The sequence below is a fragment of the Mastigoproctus giganteus genome, chromosome 5, assembly GCF_048544385.1.
Source record: "Mastigoproctus giganteus isolate SK-2022 chromosome 5, ASM4854438v1, whole genome shotgun sequence".
In the NCBI taxonomy this organism is placed as follows: Eukaryota; Metazoa; Arthropoda; class Arachnida; order Uropygi; family Thelyphonidae; genus Mastigoproctus; species Mastigoproctus giganteus.
In genome coordinates this window covers 6366366-6386416 of record NC_143579.1, presented here as the reverse complement: position 1 = coordinate 6386416, position 20051 = coordinate 6366366, and the positions used below count along the sequence as shown (strand labels likewise).

The 20051-nt window shown below is 39.7% G+C and overlaps 1 protein-coding gene across 1 annotated transcript in view; it reads left to right on the top strand.

The window, feature by feature from the left end:
• LOC150085143 (BCAS3 microtubule associated cell migration factor-like) overlaps nt 1-20051 on the top strand; it is a 345830-nt gene that overhangs the window by 73299 nt on the left and 252480 nt on the right. The window contains exons 4-5 of the mRNA XM_090373846.1: nt 1241-1341; nt 19256-19337. Of these exons, the coding sequence (XP_090229972.1) occupies nt 1241-1341; nt 19256-19337 (183 nt within the window). The remainder of the gene's footprint in view (nt 1-1240; nt 1342-19255; nt 19338-20051) is intronic.

Sequence of the window (20051 nt, the reverse complement as noted above, 5' to 3'; positions counted from 1 at the left end):
GCTGAATGCTGATGGGATTCTTCATATTGCTCAGACTAAGAACCTGAGGGGGCACAGTTTCAAATTGAGGAAAGATAGTTGTAGAATAGATGTGCGGAAATTTTCCTTTAGCCAGCGGGTAGTTGATTGGTGGAACAGGCTTCCATCTTTTGTTGTGGAAGCTAATAGCCTAAATAAATTTAAGGCTGAGCTGGACAGGCATTTGGAACGAATGGAGGGATGAAATGGGAAGGTTTTTTCTTTTGGGCATAAGCTTACTTTCTTGCATTGTATGCCTCTACTAATGTTAATATATTCAGTAGTATTTGTAATTATGATATATATTTAATTTATCCATATATGTTATTATTGTTGTTATTAGGCTTATGTTAAACTGGTTATGAAGTACGCAGAAATGGTATTTCTGCATACTGATGGATGCTTTCCCTAAAATATGTACTCATCAGTGTGCAGATCTCGTAAGTAATTGGATTTTTATCAATTTTGTACCTTTTAAAGTTATTATTTTTTACCTTTTATATTTTCTTAGTTATGTATTATCTCATTAACTAATGATTGTCTTGAACTTTTGTGTATTTGTATATTGGCAGTTAACAGTTTCGTGTACAATCCTCATTTAAATGATTATATATGAAACTGCTAATCACCAGCATACACAAGCAGATAGCATTCTGTCAAGAGATGGTGTAAGGGTACTGTCATTAAGAAAGTACTCTTACACTATCATTGTCATTGACAGTACCCTTAACACCATCAACAACTCTAAGAGATTACCCATTCGAGAACTTTAAGAGATTTTAAAGGAGAATTTGGTGTTCACAAATATAGTTCAAATTAGCAACTGTTCTCTGAACGTATGATTCCCCCTATTTCTCTTGATGATAGCAACCATGATGTGGTTGAGGCTGAGCTGCAGATGGATGTGCTTGTTTTCACAGCCTCATTGAGTAGCATGAAGAAATTATTTTGTTAGTAGTCAGTTTGGGCATGATTAACATGGAATCACTTGTCTCTTTTGCATATATGGGATGGCAGCAAGGAGCACAGGACTGTTGAAAACCAATCTATGCAGAAAGGAGGTGTCAAAGTAAAGTGTGTGATTCCAGTTTGTATATTAACCAGGTTGCTAATCACATCTTAATCTTTATTTATATATAATTAACTATATATAATTGAGAGTTAATAGCATCACTGCTTTATATAAGAAAGCATTTAGTGATCAATGTTCTTTTCTTTTAAGATTTTAGCATTCTTGCAGATGAGAGTCAACACAATGGCAACAATCCACCCTTACTTCTCATCTTAGGATACATCAGTGGCGTTCAAATATGGTGTGTTTTGGTAAGAACAGATCTCTAGGTATCATTATTTCTGGATTGGCATGTGCTAATTTTTGTAAATCCTGTTTGTATGCTACCTGTATCATTATATTTTTCCCTTAAATATGATAGAAAGTGACTTATTTTTAAATGAATGCTAAAGCTGGGTTATTTGAGTTATTTGTTCAATATCAGAAATTATTTTTGATATTGAATAATAAGTTATTTTAAAAAAAGCAGTTGCATCTTAAGCACTATGTATTACAATACTTTGTCAATGAAAATAAATTAAAACTTTTCTGAGTAAATTTGTTCCAAAATTCAACTTGTTCTTGTATATAGGAAGTGTTATTATATAGGGTTTTGGTGTTGCTATTTTATAATTTTAAATTAATTTATGGACTTGTTTTATATGATCCAAACCCTTCTTTTTGAATGAGCTAAAATGTTATAATTGTTTGTAATATTTATGTTATCCCAAGGCAGACTGTTATGGCTCTAACTGGTGTTGCTTATAGTTATTTAGCAACATCCTGGAATTAATTGGTATTTAACATAGTAATTTGCCTAGACTTTAAAAACTTTTCTTAAAGGGGTTAACATAATGAAATGGAATAGGCTGATTGGTGAATGAGAAAAACATGCATTATAAGGTATAAGCATGTATAAAGCGTTTAGGGCTGAAGCCTCAAGCTATGGAAAAGTCTAGACTATGTATAAATATAGTGCAAAAGCATCAATAATACATAGCCAAATCTGAATTAAAAGAATGTTAGCAACACGGCATCGTTTTAAGTTATATCTCATATTGTGAATACCTTCACAACGAGTTGCCATGATATTGCACTACTTCGAATACGTAATGCTTCACCTGAGGAGAAGACTAATGTTACTTATTCTCAGATGGATACCCCCACCCAGACGGCACTGTTTCAGGGCTATTTGACCCTTCTTCGGTGGGTAGGTAGGTACCCAAGTGATACAATGATGGCAAAACAGTTATGAAGTATAACTACACAATATGCCCTCAGGCATCTCTCATATTGTGGAGTTGTACTTCGTAACTGTTTTGTCATCATTGCATCACTCGGAATAACTTGGATCTTAGCATTAGCATTAGTAGAGGCATATGATGCAAGAAAGCAAGCTTATTCAGCATCAGCCAAAAAAAAAAAAAAACACCCACCACTCCCATTTCACCCCTCCATTCGTTCAAAATACCTGTCCAGTTGAGCTTTAAATTTGTTTAGGCTATCAACTTCAACAACAAGTGATGGAAATTGGTTCCACCAACCAACCACCTGCTGGCCAAAGGCAAATTTCCGCACATCTATCCGACATCCGTCCTTCCTCAATTTGAATTTATGCCCTCTGAGGTGATTATTCTGAGCAAGATGAAGAATCCCATTGGCATTGAGCATGCTCAAACCATTCAAAGCCTTATACACCTCTATCAGATCACCTCGCCGGTGCCTAGTCTCCAGACTCTGTAATTTGCAAAACTTAAGCCTTTCTTCGTAAGAGCAACCCTTTGTTCCATTCACTAATCTTGTTGCCCTTCTCTGTACCCGTTCCAGCAGCTCTACATCCTTCTTGAAATGAGGCCTCCAGACCTGTATACAGTACTCAAGATGTGGCCTAACCATTGCCTTATACAAGGGAATAATCACCTCCTTATCCCTGCTAGAAAAATTCCTGTATATCATTGACAAGACACCATGAGCTACTCTTGCAGCTCGTCTGCACTACTCAGAGAACTTCATATCTGCCTGCACAATTACCCCCAGGTCCTTTTCATTCTCCGCCACTGTCAGTGTAGTACCGCAGAGTTGATACGTTGCTCTGGGGTTACTGTTTCCCATATGTAGTACTTTACATTTGTCAATGTTAAACTTCATTTGCCACCTCTCAGCCCATCTGTTCAACCTTTCCAGATCCTGTTACAGCAGCATAGCATCAGTAGTGTCCTTAACAACCCTGCCAACCTTTGTATCATCTGCAAACTTGGACATTAAACTTGATATCCCATCATCAATATCATTCATAAACACCGAAAACAACAACGGACCCAACACTGAACCCTCAGGAACTCCACTAATAACATTAGTCCATGTTGAGCAGTGTCCATTGATTACCACTCTCTGTCTTCTGCCACTCAACCATCCCCTTATCCATAGCAGCAATTTGCCTCCAATGCCACACTGCTCCAATTTGTGCAGCAGTCTTCCATGTGCAACAGTATCAAAAGCCTTTCCAAGATCCAAATATATAATATCAAAATTATTCCCTGCATCCAGTTCTTTTGTGACTACATCATAGTATCCAATCAAATTGGTCAGGCAAGACCTGCCCTTAACAAAACCATGCTGTGTCTGAGCTATAACTGAATTCTTGTCTAGATGATCCTGCAGTGCTTCTTTAACCAGTGCCTCCATTAATTTACCTGGAACAGAAGTTAAACTAACAGGTCTATAATTACTTGTGTCAGCCTTTGATCCTCCTTTGTGAATTGGGGTTACATTTGCACATCTCCGGTCTATGGAAACCTCCCCTGAGTCCAAAGAAGCTCTCATAATTATGGCTAGGGGTTTGCTTACTTCCTTTGCTGCCTCCTTTAATATAACTGGATAGATCCCATCCACCCCAGGTGCCTTTTTTATGTTTATCCTCAACAATCTCTCTTCCACTTTCCTCTCAGTTATTACAAAATCATCCAGCTCACTGCCAATGTTTACTTTACCTACATCATTCTCCTTCCTGAATAACACCTCATGTGTGAATGTAGATGCAAAATACTCGTTTAGATTGTTAGCCACCTGAGCAGGATCCTCAACTGTTGAACCATCAATATCCAGTGGACCAATCTGATTCATCCCTTTCTTTCTTGAGTTTAAATATGTAAAGAACTCTTTTCTGTTTTTCTTTGCATCCTTTGCCAAGTATTTTTCATAGTCTGCCTTTGCCTGCCTAATCTCCTTTTTGACTTGGTTACAGACCAACTATCATAGGCTTCCTTGTCACCCATTAATTTGTATGTATCCCATGCATTTTTCTTCTCTGCCACATGTCTCATTAGTTCATCTGACAACCATTTAGGCCTAAACCTTGAACAATATTTCTTAGTTGGTATGTAAAGCCTGGTAGCCTCCAAGATTAGTTCCTTGAATGCTTCCCATTTTGAGTTTGCTGTTGGTAACATCATCAGTTGGTCCCACTGTATAGAATTTAAATACTGTCTCAGACCATCATAGTCGCCTTTACGAAAACAAAAACCCTTCCCTTTACCTCTGATGGTAGTTACCTCCTTGAGTAAATCCCACTTCAACACACTGTGATCACTGCCACCTAGTGGTTCATTTATCTGCAGATTCTTAATGCATGAAGAATCACTACTGATAATCAGATCAAGAGTATTGCTCCCTCTTGTTGCCTCACGAACATGCTGATGTAGAAAACAATCATCCAATAAATCCACAAAAGCCTTGCTAGTGTGCGAGTGACCAAACCACAAATTCCAGTCAATATCTGGGGAATTAAAATCCCCCATTATAAGACTCCCTGATTTACTGGCCCACTCTATTTCCCTGTACAATATCTTATTATACTCATCAGAGTCATTAGGCCTATAGCACACTCCTACTCTCAATTTTGATTTCCCCATGCTTATGTCACACCAAACTGAATCGACACTGCCCTGTCCATCGATGTCGACTGGGTTCACTTCCTTGGACTTTATGTGTTTCTTAACTAATAGCATAACCCCTCTTCCCCTCCTGTCCTGTCTATCCTTTCTATACACATTGTATTCCCCAAATTCCAGTTCCGCATTACTTATATCTGTGTGACACCACGTCTCTGATATCCCAACAATATCTGCCTTTGATGTTTTGAGCAATACCTCAAATTCATCAAATTTATTTACCAAACTCCTAGCATTGGTGTACACGCAGGTATACATGCACCTGTTTCTATTCTTAGCTACCCTAACACAACCCATGTGTTTACTTGTACCGCAATGACTCCCAGCAGTCTCTGAAATATCCTGCATCTTGTTTTTCAGGCTTCTGCTCATTTCAATAGAAGCAGTGCAAGAATCACTTCCACCTCTGCCAGTGGCTACTGTTAATCTATTAGTCCTTGTATCCCCCCCAACTAGCAGTTTTCCGACCCACCTAACACTGCCTCGACAGCATCAGCAAAAATTCTTGCACCCTTTCTATTTAAGTGTATCCCATCCCTGTAGAAGCAATCTCTCCTGTTAACAAGTACAGTCCAGGCTGAAAAAAATTCTACCCCTTGAGCCTTGCACAATCCCTCCAGGGCCGAATAGTTCGACAAGGCTCTCATCACATACTCCCTCCTATCGTGTCTGGGCAGAATTGCAACACTTTCAAATTCAATCCTAATTCACAGCTTTTTTTCAACAGTGACCTGTATTTGCTAAGTAATTCCGCTGGTCTCCTACTCTTAATATCATTAGTGCCAACGTGTACAACTATATCACCTTTTGTGCCCTTAAAAGATGATATCCGCTCTACAACATCATCAACCTTTGCCCCTGGCAGACATACCCTGGTCCTATCCCACCTATCCTTTTTACAAAGCATGTTCCCCGTTTCCCTGACAATACAGTCACCAACAACTTAGAAAGGCTTTTGATACTGTTCCACCATTTCAAGGCTATTTGGCCCTTCTTCGGTGGGTGGGTAGGTACCCGAGTGATGCAATGATGACAAAACAGTTATGAAGTACAACTCTACAATATGCCATCAGGCATCTCTCATATTGTGGAGTTGTACTTCGTAACTGTGTTGTCATCATTGCATCACTCGGGTACCTACCCACCCACCGAAGAAGGGCCAAATTGCCTTGAAATGGTGGAACAGTATCAAAAGCCTTTCTATGATCCAAGTTATTCCCTGCATCATAGTATCCAATCAAATTGGTCAGGCAAGACTTCCCTTTAACAAAACCATGCTGTGTCCGAGCTATAACTGAAGTCGTGTGTAGATGATCCTGCAAGTCTTCTTTAACCAGTGCCTCCATTAATTTTCCTGGAACAGAAGTTAAACTCACAGGTCTATAATTACTTGTGTCAGCCTTTTATCCTCCTTTGTGAATTGGGGGTCACATTTGCACATTTCCAGTCTATGGGTACCTCCCCTGAGTCCAGGGAAGCTCTCATAATTATGGCTAAGTGTTTGCTTACTTCCTTTGCTGCCTCCTTTAATATAGCTGGATAGATCCCATCCAGCCCCAGGTACCTTTCTTGTGTTTATCTTCAACAATTTCTCCTCCACTTTACTCTCAGTTATTACAAGATTATCTAGATTACTGCCAGAGTTGAATACACCTCTGGCATTCCCCTCGCTGAATAAATCCTCATGTGTGAATGCCAATGCAAAATATTCATTTAGTTTGTTAGCTACCTGAGCAGGATCATCAACAGTTGAACCATCGATATCAAGTGGACCAATCAGATTCATCCCTTTCCTTCTAGAGTTTACATAAGAAAAGAACTCTGCTGTTTTTCTTTGCATCCTCTGCCAAAGATTTCTCGTAATCTGCCTTTGCCTGCTTAACCTCCTTTGTAGCTTGGTTACAGATCAATTTATATCTATCGTAGGCTTCTGTGTCATGTGTTAATTTATATGTATCCCAAGCATTTTTCTTTTCTGCCATATGTCTCATTAGTTCATGTGACATCCATTTAGGCCTAAACCTTGAACAGTATTTCTTAGTTGGTATGTAAAGCCTAATAGCTTCCAAGATAAGTTCTTTGAATGCTTCCCATTTTGAATTTGCTGTTGGTAACATCATCAGTTGGTCCCACTGTGTAGATTTTAAATACTGTATCAGACCATCGTATTCGCCTTTACGAAAGCAATAAACCTTCCCTTTATCCCTGATGGTAGTTACCTCTTTGAGTAAATCCCACTTCACCACACTGTGATCACTGCCGCCTAGTTGTTCCTCTATCTGCAGATTCTTAATTCATGAAGAATCACAACTGATAATCAAATCTAGAGTATTACTCTTGATTTGATTATCCCTCTAGTTGCCTCCCGAACATGCTGATGATGTAGATAACAATCATCCAATAAATCCACAAAAGCCTTGCTAGTGTGTGAGTGACCAACCCACAAATTCCAGTTAATATCTGGGAAATTAAAATCCCCCATTATAAGACTCTCTGATTTACTGGCCCACTCTATTTCCCTGTACAATTTCTTATTATACTCATTAGAGTTATTAGGCCTATAGCAAACTCCTACTCTCAATTTTGATCTCCCAGTGCTTATGTCACACCAAACTGACTCGACAATGCGCTGTCCATTGATGTTGATTGGCTTCACTTCCTTGGATTTTATGTGTTTCATAACTAATAGCATAACCCTTCCTACCTTCCTATCCTTTCTGTAGACATTATACTCCCCAAATTCCAGTTCTGCATTCCTTATATCTGTGTGATACCACGTCTCTGAAATTCCAACAATATCCGCCTTTGATGCTTTGAGCAATACCTCAAATTCATCAAATTTATTTACCAAACTCCTAGCATTGGTGTACACGCAAGTATACATGCACCTGTGCTTTTTCTTAGCTACCCTAACACAACCCATGTGTTTACTTTTACTGCAGTGACTCCCAGCAGTCTCTGAAATATCCTGCAACTTGTTTTCCAGGCTTCTGCTCATTCCAATAGAAGCAGCGCAAGAATCACTTTCACCTCTGCCAGTGGCTACTGTTAATCTATTAGTCCTTGTATCCCCCCAAGCTAGCAGTTTTCCGACCCACCTAACACTGCCTCGATAGTGTTATAGGCCTAATGAATCTGATGAGTATAATGAACAATTGTGCAGAGAAATAGAGTGAACCAGTAAATCAGAATGTCTTATAATGGGGAATTTTAACTTTCCAGATATCGACTGGAACTTTTGGGTTGGTCACTTGCACACTAGCAAGACTTTTTGGATTTATTGCACATGTTTGAGAGGCAACCAGAGGGAGTAATACTCTTGATCTGATTATCAGCAGCGATTATTCATACATTAAGAATTTGCAAATAAAAGAACCACTGAGTGACAGTGATCACAATGTACTGATGTGGGAATTACTTAGAGGTAACTACCATCAAGGCTAAAGGGAAGGGTATTGCTTTTGTAAAGGTGACTTCAGGGGTCTCAGGCAATTTTTAAATTCTGTACATTGGAATCAACTGATGATGTTACCAATGTTGAATTCTGAATAGGAAGCCTTCAGGGACTTAATTTTGTGTGCTACTAGGCTTTTCATTCCAACTAGCCGTAAATGGATGCCTGGTGAACTAATGAGGCACGTGGCAGAGAAGAAAAATGTATGGAATGTATATAAAGTATCAGGTGACACAGAAGCCTATGGCAGATATAAACTAGTCTGTAATCAAGTCACAAAGGAGGTTAGGCAGGTGAAGGCAGATTGAGAAATCCTTGGAAAAAGGATGTAAATAAAAACAGCATTGAGTTCATTACTTATGTAAACTCTAGATGGAAGGGGATGAAACATATTGGACCACTTAACATACATGGGTTAACTATTGATGATCAATCTCAGGTAGCTGATAAACTGAATGAGTATTTTGCATCTACATTCACACATGAGGAGTTATTCAAAGAGGGGAGTGCCAGAAGTTTATAAAACTCTAACTGGGAGCTAAGTGGTTTTGTAATAATTGGGAGCAAAGTCCACTGAATATGAAGTTCGCTAAGCAGTGCAGATCGGCTGCTAGGGCAGGTCATGGAGTCTTGTCAATGATATATAGGAATTTTTCTAGCATGGACAAGAAGGTTATTATCCCGTTATTCAAGGCAATAGTCAGGCCACACTTAGTGTGACCTGACTATTGCCTTGAATAATGAGGCCTTCAGGTCTGAAGGCCTCATTTTAGGAAGGATATAGAATTGTTAGAACGAATACAAAGAAGGGCAACAAGATTGGTGAGGGGAACAAAGGGGTGCTCTTATCAAGAAAGGCTTAAGTTATGCAAACTGTGCAGCGCCTGGAGAGTAGGCACCTGCGAGGTGATCTGAATGAGGACTATAAGGCCTTGAATCGGTTGAGCAAACTGAATGCTGATGGGATTCTTCCACTTGCTCAGATTAAGAACCTGAGGGGCCACAATTTCAAATTGAGGAAATACAGTTGTAGAATAGATGTGCAGAAATTTGTATTTAGCCAGTGGGTAGTTGATTGGTGGAACAGACTTCCATCTTTTTTTGTGGAAGTTGATAGCCTAAATAAATTTAAGGGTGAGCTGGACAGGCGTTTGGAATGAATGGGGGGGGGGTGAAATGGGAGGTTTTTTTTTTTTTTTTTTTTTTTTGGCTGATGCTGAATAAGCTTGCTTTTCTGCATTGTATGCTTCTGCTAATGTATTTTTTTCTTTGCCTCATGTCTAATTAGTTCATCTGACATCCATTTTGGTTAAATCTTGAACAATATTTCTTGTTCTTGGAAGCTACTAAAAGACTAGTAGCTTCCAAGATTAATTCTTTGAATGCTTCCCATTTTTAATTTGCTGTTGGTAACATCATAAGTTGGTCCCACTATATAGAATTTAAATACTGTCTCAGAACACCATAATCAATTTTACAAAAGCAAAAACCCTTCCATTTATCACTGATCACTGCCACCCACTTGGTTCCCTTATCCGCAGATTCTTAATGTCTGAAGAATTGCTACTGATAATCAGATCCAAGAGTTTTACTCCCTCTAGTTGCCTCCCGAACATGATGCTGTAGAAAACAATCATCCAATAAATCTACAAAAACCTTGCTAGTGTGACATATTCCAGTCAATATCTGGGAAATTAAAATCTCCCATTATAAGACACTCTGATCTACTGGCCCACTCTATCTCTCTGTACAGTTGTTTATTATACTCATCAGAGTCATTATACTCATCAGAGTCATTAGGCCTATAACACACTCCTACTCCCGATTTTGCATTCCCAGTGCTTACATCACACCAAACTGTCTCAACACTGCACTGTCCACCCATGTCGACTGGCTGTATTTCCTTGGATTTTATGTGTTTCTCTACCAATATCATAATCCCTCCTCCCTTCCTATCTTGTCTATCCTTCTTGTACGCATTGCACTCTCCAAATTCCAGTTCTGCATTCTGATATCTGTGTGACACCACGTCTCTGTTATCCCAACAATATCTGCCTTTGAAGTTTTGACCAACACCTCAAATTCATCAAATTTATTTACCAAACTCCTAGCATAAGTGTACACACGTGTACATGCATCTGTTTATATTTTTATCTACCCTAATACACCCAATGTATTTACTTGTTCCACAACGACTCCCAGCAGTCTCTAAAATCCCCATGCACCGTGTTTTCCAGGCTGGTGCTCATTTCAATAGAAGCAACGCAAGAATCACTTTCACCTCTGCCAGCGGCTGCTGTTAATCTATTAGTCCTTGATTTTCCCCCAAATCTAGCAGTTTTCCTACCCACCTAACTCTGCCTCAATAGCATCAGCAAATATTCTTGCACCCTTTCTATTTAAGTGTATCCCATCCCTGTAGATGCAGTCTCTCCTGTTAACAAGCACAGACCAAGCAGAGAAAAATTCTACCCCTTGAGCCTTGCACAATCTCTCCAGAGCCAAATTGATTGACAAGGCTCTCATCATTCTCATCATATACTTGCTTCTATCGTGTCTGGGCAGAATTACAGATAATTTTAACTACTTCCAAAATTACTTCCTTTAATCCTACCCAATTAGAATTTGCTGTTGGTAACAATATCAGTTGGTCCCACTGTCCTGTAATTACTTGTCACCCTTTGATCTCCCCCCCCCCCTTGTGAATTGGAGATATATTTGCACATCTCCAGTCCGTGGGGCTTCCTCCCAGTCCAAGAATGTTCTCATAATTATGGCTATCATCAGCCATTTTCATTCCACTGCAGGATGAAGGCCTCTCCAGCAACTTTCCAGTTCCTTCTGTTTTGAGCACTGGCCATCCATTTACTGCCCAAAAACTCATGAATTTCATCTATCCATCTCCGCCTTTGTTTTCCAAGTTTTCTTCTAGGTCCTCTTGGGTACCAATCTGTTATTTTCTTAGTCCATTCGTCATCATGTCTTTGAGTTATGTGTCCTGCCCAAGACCATTTTAGTTCTTTAGTTTTAATAAGAATGTCCTTTACTTTGAGTTTGCTGCCTAATCCATGTGTTTCTCTTCTTATCTAACAGTCTGATTCCCAATATAATTCGTTCCATTCTTCGCTGTGTAGTTCTCAGCTTCTCTTCCATTCTTTTGGTGAGTGCCCAAGTTTCACTTCCGTAAGTCATGGTGGGGAGTATACATTGGTTCATTATTTTACGTTTCAGACAAACTGGGATATTTCTCTTCAGTATGTGACTATATTTCCTGAATGCTATCCATCCAAAATTTATTCTTCTCTTGACTTCCAGCCATTTATCATTATTACAGGTAATAACTTGTCCCAGATAAGTATATGACTCCACCTTTTCAATTACTGCTCCTTCAATTATTATTTCCCTTTCTGTGGCATACTTGTTCATCATTACTTTTGTTTTAGCCATATTCATCTTTAGTCCAAAATCCTTACTAACTGTGCATAACTGATTAAGATTTTCCTGTAATTCTTTGGGATCGTGGCTTATGACCACAATGTCATCTGCAAATCGTAAATGGTTTAGGTACTCTCCATTCACATTGACTCCTTTCTGCGATCAGTCTAATCTTCTGAAAGCTTCTTCAAGGGCAGCAGTAAACAGCTTCGGAGATATTGTCTCCTTGTCGAACTCCTTTCTCGATTTTAAATTTCCTACTGTCTTTGTCTAGTCTAATAAAGGAGGTAGCACTCTCATATATTTTCTATGGTTAATTATTAATTAGCCATAGAAATGGCTAATTAATAATTATGCTAAGGGTTTGCTTACTTCCTTTGCCACCTCCTTTAATATAACTGGATGGATCCCATATACCTCAGGTGCCTTTCTTATGTTTAACTTGAATTGTTTCTCCTCCACTTTGCTCTCAGTTATTACAAAATCATTTAACTCCCTGATAAAGTTTGATAAACATCTGGGCCTCTTCTCCTTGAATAACTCTTCATGTGTGAATGTAGTTCCAAAATACTCATTTAGTTCGGCAGCTATCTGAGAATGATCATCTGCAGTCAAAACATTGATGTCAGGTGCTCCAATCTGGTTCATCTCCTTCCTTTTAGAGTTTGTATAAGTAAAGAAATCTTTGCTGTTTTTCTTTGCATCCTTTACCAAAGATTTTTCATAATCTGCTTTTGTTTGCCTATACTTCTTTGTGACTTGATTACAGATTAGCTTGCATCTATTTATGTGCATCCCATGCATTTTTCTTTGATGCCTCAAGTGTCATTAGTTCAGCTGACATCCATTTGTGCCTAAACCTACAGCAGTATTTCTTAGTTGGAAGAAAAAGCCTAGTAGCTTCCAAAATTACTTCCTTGAATGCTTCCCATTTAGAAAAATTGCTGTTGGTAACATTATCAGTTGGTCCCACTGTATTCGTCTTTTCGAAAGCAAAAACCCTTCCCTTTATCTCTGATCTGGGTGCCTCCGTAGTCAGGTGGGAAGGAGCGCAGTGCGTAGCACACGCTTCTTGATTAGACCGTGGTTCGAGCCTGTCACCACCAAATACGGAGGATGCGGAAAGGTCATGGAATGACCACCGCATATCCCGGAGGAATATGGCCTTAGTTGCTAATGCTCCTAAAAACCAAAATAACAACAACAATAACCTCTGATCTGATAGTAGTTACATCTTTAAGTAAATCCTTTATCGGTACTTAATGATCACTTCCATCTGGTGGCTCCTTTATCTGTAAATTCTTAATGCATGAATAGTCCTCTGCTTGCACCTTCATGATGGTGGGACTGTTAGTAATCCTGAGTATAACCCCCGTGCACAAGCACAGTGTGTGACCACCAACTTAAGCAGGGGTTGAGGTGTGGCACCCACACCACATGGAGGAATGCTGCCCCTCTGTGTTACCAGGCAATATTAGGTGGTAGATGACTGATCAACCAGTGCAATACCACCACTTTGCTTATTGGAGGCTTGAAGTGGTGGAACACATGTTTAGTCTCCAGAGCTAAGTTCTGATCAATCCTTCCCCATCTCTTCCATCGTGCAGTATGAGTGATGACTATTGAGGTTATGATGGACATCATGGCACGAGCCAATCTTCCTTACATTTTGAGGGTACAGCTCTAAAACAGCGTTCACAGGCTGTCTGCTAGTTAGTACACCACACCGAACCTATTGGTAACTCTTTAGGAGTTACCAATAGGTTCGGTGCGGTAATTGTACACTATTGTTACCAATAGTGTACAATCTTGATACCTCTACTCTGCCAGATAGTGACTGGAGGGAGCCTGAGTAGTAAGTATGTAGGGGGCATTGTCAAGGCCACGTTATGTCAAGGATCTAGGTATATTCTTACCATGTGTATGCCATATCCAAAAATTTCATTACTTCATACAGCATGTCCCCTCACCTTTTCTTACTATTGAATACACCATAAATTGTCAAAGTAATAGAGTAAGCTTATCTGCGAAAAGATCTAAACCTTCCAACACTTCCTAGTTAATTTCATAAATATGTGTGGTCTCAATTCTAATTTCAACGATGCACATTTCCACATGATGTCTGCCAAACCCCATGTACTTTTTTGACAGAATCTCAGTTATTGTTTGATTCAACTATTGCTCATCTCAGATGCCCAAATTATTCACTGTATGATTCCTTTTTCCTCACAGGTGGTACTTATGCATATGTTTATTCCGATATTCCCTGTCAGAGACTTGGTAATTTGGAATCTCCTCTTTTCGATCTTCTCTGGCTTAAAATCTCTCTACTTCATTGTGTCAAATTTATCTGCTGTCTCTACCATTCTCCCAACTCCACTAATCACTTGGTGATCTTTGACTTCCTGTCTTTGCAACTTGACTTTCTCCAGTCCAACTTTCTTAACAGTGAGGTAATTTTAATGTTCACAACTCAAGCTGGCTTCTGTTTTCTAGTCACACAGACCCAGCTGGTCGAGATGCTGATGCTTTTGAAATTACTAATGATCTTGCACAGATTATTCGTTTACCTACAAGAATACTGGACAATCCTAACCATATGGTCAATCTTTTCTTTGATCTTTTTCACGCTTGATCTTTTTCTCACAAACAATCCTAAGTACATGGTCAAAGTGAGTGGTCCGTGAGGCACCTCAGATCACAACTTGGTGATTGTCTGTTCTCCAATGGAGCATTTATCTCATGGCTATTCCCAACCTTGTGTTGTTTGGCATTACACAAATGCAAAATGGGGTGACCTGGGAGATTTCTTTTCTTCTTTTCCTTGGTCGGACTACTGTTTCAAAATTTCGGATGTCAACGTTTGCTGAGATTGTGTCAGTGAAATTATTCTTGTAGGAATGGAATCCTTTATTCCACACTCCACTTTAAAATCTCGTCCTTTATCTAAACCTTGGTTTTCCAATAAATGTGCTAAGGCCGTTCAGGAGAAGAAGAAGAATGTTGCATAACTTAATTGGCTTGTTTCCAATTCTTCAGTTTCATTTTCTGCCTACACCAAAGCTCATACAAATTGTAAAGCAGTTATTAATCAGTACAAACTAGATTTTGAATAGGCTAAGAGTAGAAAATTTGCTTCTTCCCGTAATGGTAGTCGAGCATTCTGGTCTCTTGCCAAAGCTGTTGGCCACAACTTTTGCCTATCTCTGCTCCCACTGCTGTCAAAAGCAGATGGTTATGGTTCTGTTGTCACTTCGGCCAAGGATAAAGCTGACCTGCTAGCATCCCATTTTTCTTCCAACTCATGTATCTTTTTTATTATTTTTTTTTTTTTTATGAGAACCCCAAACACAAGAGGAATTATAACCTATAGTACTTAGTACCGTGCTTGGGTTGGAGGTTGAGAAGACGAAAGAAGATATTTGTTGATATTGGACTTGAACTTCTGTAGATTGTAATTTTCAGGAAATACGTATGAAGGAAGGTTGTTCCAGAAAACGGCAGTTGAATGAGTAAATGAGGAAGATGAAAAGTTGGTTCTGTGGGTTTGAAGTTGAACAGTAAATGGATGTTGGCTGGTGGCGGCACGTGTTCGGACTGTTTTGAAAGAGAGAGTGGGAATTATAGAAGCCAATTCAGAAGAACAGTGCCCATGGAAGTATCTGTAGAAGAGGCGTGCAGCAGAAACAGTGCGTCTATGAGAAAGCGAGTGGAGAGACTCTGTTAGAGATGAATCATTAATTAACCTAACTGCCCTCTTCTGAATGGAATCAAGAAGCCTGAGAGAGGTTTTGGGGGCACCACCCCAGATGTGGGAACAATATTCCATGGCAGGGTGGATATGCGATTTATACAGAGTGAGCAGCTGTTTGGGAGAAAAGTAACGCCGAGAGCGAAAGAGAAAACCAAGTTTTTTAGATGCAGAGGAAGCAATATTTGTAATGTGCTTGTGCCAAGAGAGATTAGAAGTCAGGGTAATCCCCAAAAGAGATATATCATTTTGCCTAGAAATCGGAGTGTCACTAAAGATAAGCATAGGAGCAGAAGAATCCTTTTTGCGAGATATAAGACAAGATTGAGTTTTAGAAGGGTTGAAATCAACTAAGTTGTCTTTGTCCCCCTGGAGAATTACCTGAAGATCGGTATTTAAGGAATTGGCAGCAGATTTTCGAGAACTTGAAGCTGATTGAGCTGGACAAGGTTTCTCAAAATGGAAAGTTGAATGCAATGTGCTATCATCGGCAAAACTATGGATAGGATTTCCAGTCAATGGAAGAAGGTCATTGATATACAAGAGGAAAAGAGTGGGGGAAAGAACTGAACCTTGGGGGACACCGGCATTAGTGGAGAAGTTAGAAGACAGAGAGCCATCTACCATCACCCTCAGTGAGCGATCACAGAGAAAACTGGATAACCAATTACTAAAAACAGTTGGCAAACCATAAGATGGAAGCTTGTTTAGAAGACCTTTATGCCAAACACGATCAAAAGCCTTTGAGATGTCAAGAGCAACTACTTGAGTTTCACCAAACCTTTCCATTGAATTAGTCCATAAATGGGTAACATAAGCCAGAATATCACCAGTGGATCGACACTGACGGAATCCATACTGGCGATCATTGATCAGACGGAAGGTTTCTAGGTAGTTTAAGAGTTGGCGGTTAATTGATTTCTCCATTACTTTAGAAAGAGTAGAAGTAATTGCAATGGGACGATAATTGGATGGGAGGGATTTGTCACCCTTTTTAGGAACTGGCTGGATATGAGCAAACTTCCAAGCAGAAGGAAAAACACCTTTGGAATAAGAAAGTGAAAAAAGGCGGCAAAGAATAGCAGTAAGTTCAGGAGCACAGGTTTTGAGAACAAGTGGAGAAATACCATCAGGACCTGGAGCTTTCTTAGCATCAAGATTCATCAAAATCCTTCTGATATCCTTTTGACGGAAGACCACAGGAGGCATTGAATGGAGCGTGTTAGGAATGGTGGGAGGTGTTTTACCAAGATCATTAATACATGAGTTCAAAGAAAAATGGGATGCTAGCAGGTCAGCTTTATCCTTGGCTGAAGTGACAGCAGAGCCATCTGGTTTGGACAGAGGTGGGAGCAGAGATGGGCAAAAGTTGCTGCCAATAGCTTTGGCAAGAGACCAGAATGCTCGGCTACCTTTAGGGCAAGAAGCAAGTTTTCTACTCTTAGCCTGTTCAAACTCTAGTTTGGACTGATTAATAACTGCTTTACAATTGTTGCGAGCTTTGGTGTAGGCAGAAAATGAAACTGAAGAATTAGAAACAAGCCAATTATGATATGCAACGTTCTTCTCTTGGACAGCCTTAGCACATTTATTGGAAAACCAAAGTTTAGATAAAGGATGAGATTTTAAAGTGGAGTGTGGGATAAAGGATTACATTCGTGCAAGAATAATTTCACTGACACGATCTGAGCAAACGTTGACATCAGAAGTTTTGAAACAGTAATCAGACCAAGGAAAAGAAGAAAAGAAGTCTCGCAGGTCATCCCATTTTGCATTCTTGTAATGCCAAACAATACGAGGTTGGGAATAGCCATGAGATAAAGGTTCCATTGGAGAAGAGGCAATCACCAAGTTGTGATCTGAAGTGCCTAAAGGACCTCTCACTTCAACCTTGTACTTTGAAGGGTTGTTTGTGAGAAAAAGATCAAGCGTATTGGCTGTATGATTAGGATTGTCCGGTATTCTTGTAGGTAAATGAACAATCTGTGCTAGGTCATTAGTAATTGCAAAAGCCTCAGCATCTCGACCTGCTGGGTCGGTGTGACTAGAAAACGGAAGCCAGCTGGAGTTGTGAACGTTAAAATCACCAAGGAAAATTACCTCACTGTTAGGAAAGTTGGACTGGAGAAAGTCAAGTTGCAAAGAGAGGAAGTCAAAGAGCTCCAAGTGATTAGTAGAGTTGGGAGAACGGTAGAGACAACAGATGAATTTTACACAATGAGGTAGAGAGATTTTAAGCCAGAGAAGATCAAAGAGAGGAGATTCCAAATTGCCAAGTCTCTGACAGGGAATATCAGAACGGACATATGCACAAGTACCACCTTTGAGGCGAAAGGAATCATACAGGAAATAATTTGGACATCTGAGATGAGCAGTAGTTGAATCAACTGATAACTGAGATTCAGTCAGAAAAAGTACATGGGGTTTGGAAGACTGCAAGTGGAAATGGACATCGTTGAGATTAGAATTGAGACCACGTATATTTGTGAAATGAATTAGGAAGTCCTTGGGAGGTTTAGATCTTTTTGCAGATAAGCTTGCTCTATTATTTTGACAATTCATGGTGTATTCAGTAGTAAGAAAAAGTGGGTGGGACATGCTGTATGAAGTAATGAAATTTTTGGATATGGCGTACATGTGGTAAGAATATAACCAGATCCTTGACATAACGTGGCATCAACAATGCTCCCCGCATACACACTACTCGGACTCCCTCCAGTCACTATCTGGCAGAGTAGAGGTAGCAAGATTATACACTAGCTGATCCGGAAGCTTCCTAGAGAGTTACCAATAGGTTCAGTCCGGTGTACTAACTGGCGGCCAGCCTGCGAACACCGTTTTAGAGCTGTACCCTCGAAATGTAAGGAATATTGGATCTCGCCACCACATTCATCATAACCTCAAAAATCGTCAATCATACTGCATGATGGAAGAGATAGGGAAGGGTTGGCCGGAACTTAGCTCTAGAGACTAAACATGGGTTCCACCACTTCAAGCCTCCAATAAGCAAAGTGGTGGTATTTCACCGGTTGATGAGAGTCATCTATCACCTAGTACTGCCTGGTAACATAGAGGGGCGGCGTTCCTCCATGTGGTGTGGGCGCCACACCTCGACCCCTGCTTACGTTGGTTCACACCTGGGTGGTCACCCACCATGTACTTGTGCATGAAGGTTTTACCCAGGATTACTAACAGTCCCACCATCGTGAAGGTGCAAGCAGAGGATTTGGCTGTCATAGACCGTCCGGACTTCCCCGAAATTGGGTCCACTTTGACTTGAGTGTCACCCGAATATCAGTTCCATCAGCGTTTTAGACACCCAGGTAGCAAGAACAGCTTGTCTGGCATATCTGAGAGAATGTCTGTGACAACCTCAAGGACCAAATCTTGTTTACCATCAGTAAATTGTGTTCTGATATAATTGTCAAACTTTTCAATCTTTAAAAAACTATTATTTTAAGGTTTTACTGTTTCAGTGACTTGCTATTTTAAGTAATTTCAGCATGTGCTAATTGCTACCTTTTTTGGATTAAAAATATTGTGTAAATTAAGATTTATTAAATGTCCATTTAAGTTTAAATATTGTTTGTTAACAGGCAAATGGTGAAGCCCAAGAAATGCTGTCATGGAGACAGGGTCCAGTCAGGATGCTCAGAGTACTTTCAACACCTCACTCAGGTAACTTTGTGTAACTCTTATAAAATGCTGAATAAAAACACTATGCTTTTATAGTTCAGGAATGCAGTAGAGTCCCGATTATCCAAGCTAATGTGGACCAAGAAGAGCTCGGATATGGTCAAACTGTTAACATGGAAAATTTTCGTATACTGACCTTGCGACAATGTTCCCCTCTCCTCTAGGATCTTCCTCATTCCTGCTATTAAGGAAGTACATGTACATATGTACTGTAAGAAAAAGATTATATGTATGTATTTTTTTTTTTAATGCAAACCCCAAACATGAGAGGTATTAGAACCTATAGTACTTAGTACCGTGCTTGGATTGGAAGTTGAGAAGACGAAAGAAGATAATTGTTGACATCGGACTTGAACTTCTGTAGACTGTAATTTTCAGGAAATACGTATGAAGGAAGGTTGTTCCAGAAAATGGCAGTTGAATGAATAAACGAGGAAGATGAAAAGTTGGTTCTGTGAGTTTGAAGTTGGACAGTAAATGGATGTTGGCTGTTGGCGGCACATGTTCGGACTGTTTTGAAAGAGAGAATGGGAATTATAGAAGCCAATTCAGCAGAACCATGCCCATGGAAGTATCTGTAGAAGAGGCATGCAGCAGAAACAGTACATCTATGAGAGAGCGAGTGGAGAGACTCTGTTAGAGTTGAATCATTAATTAACCTAACTGGCCTCTTCTGAATGGAATCAAGAAGCCTTA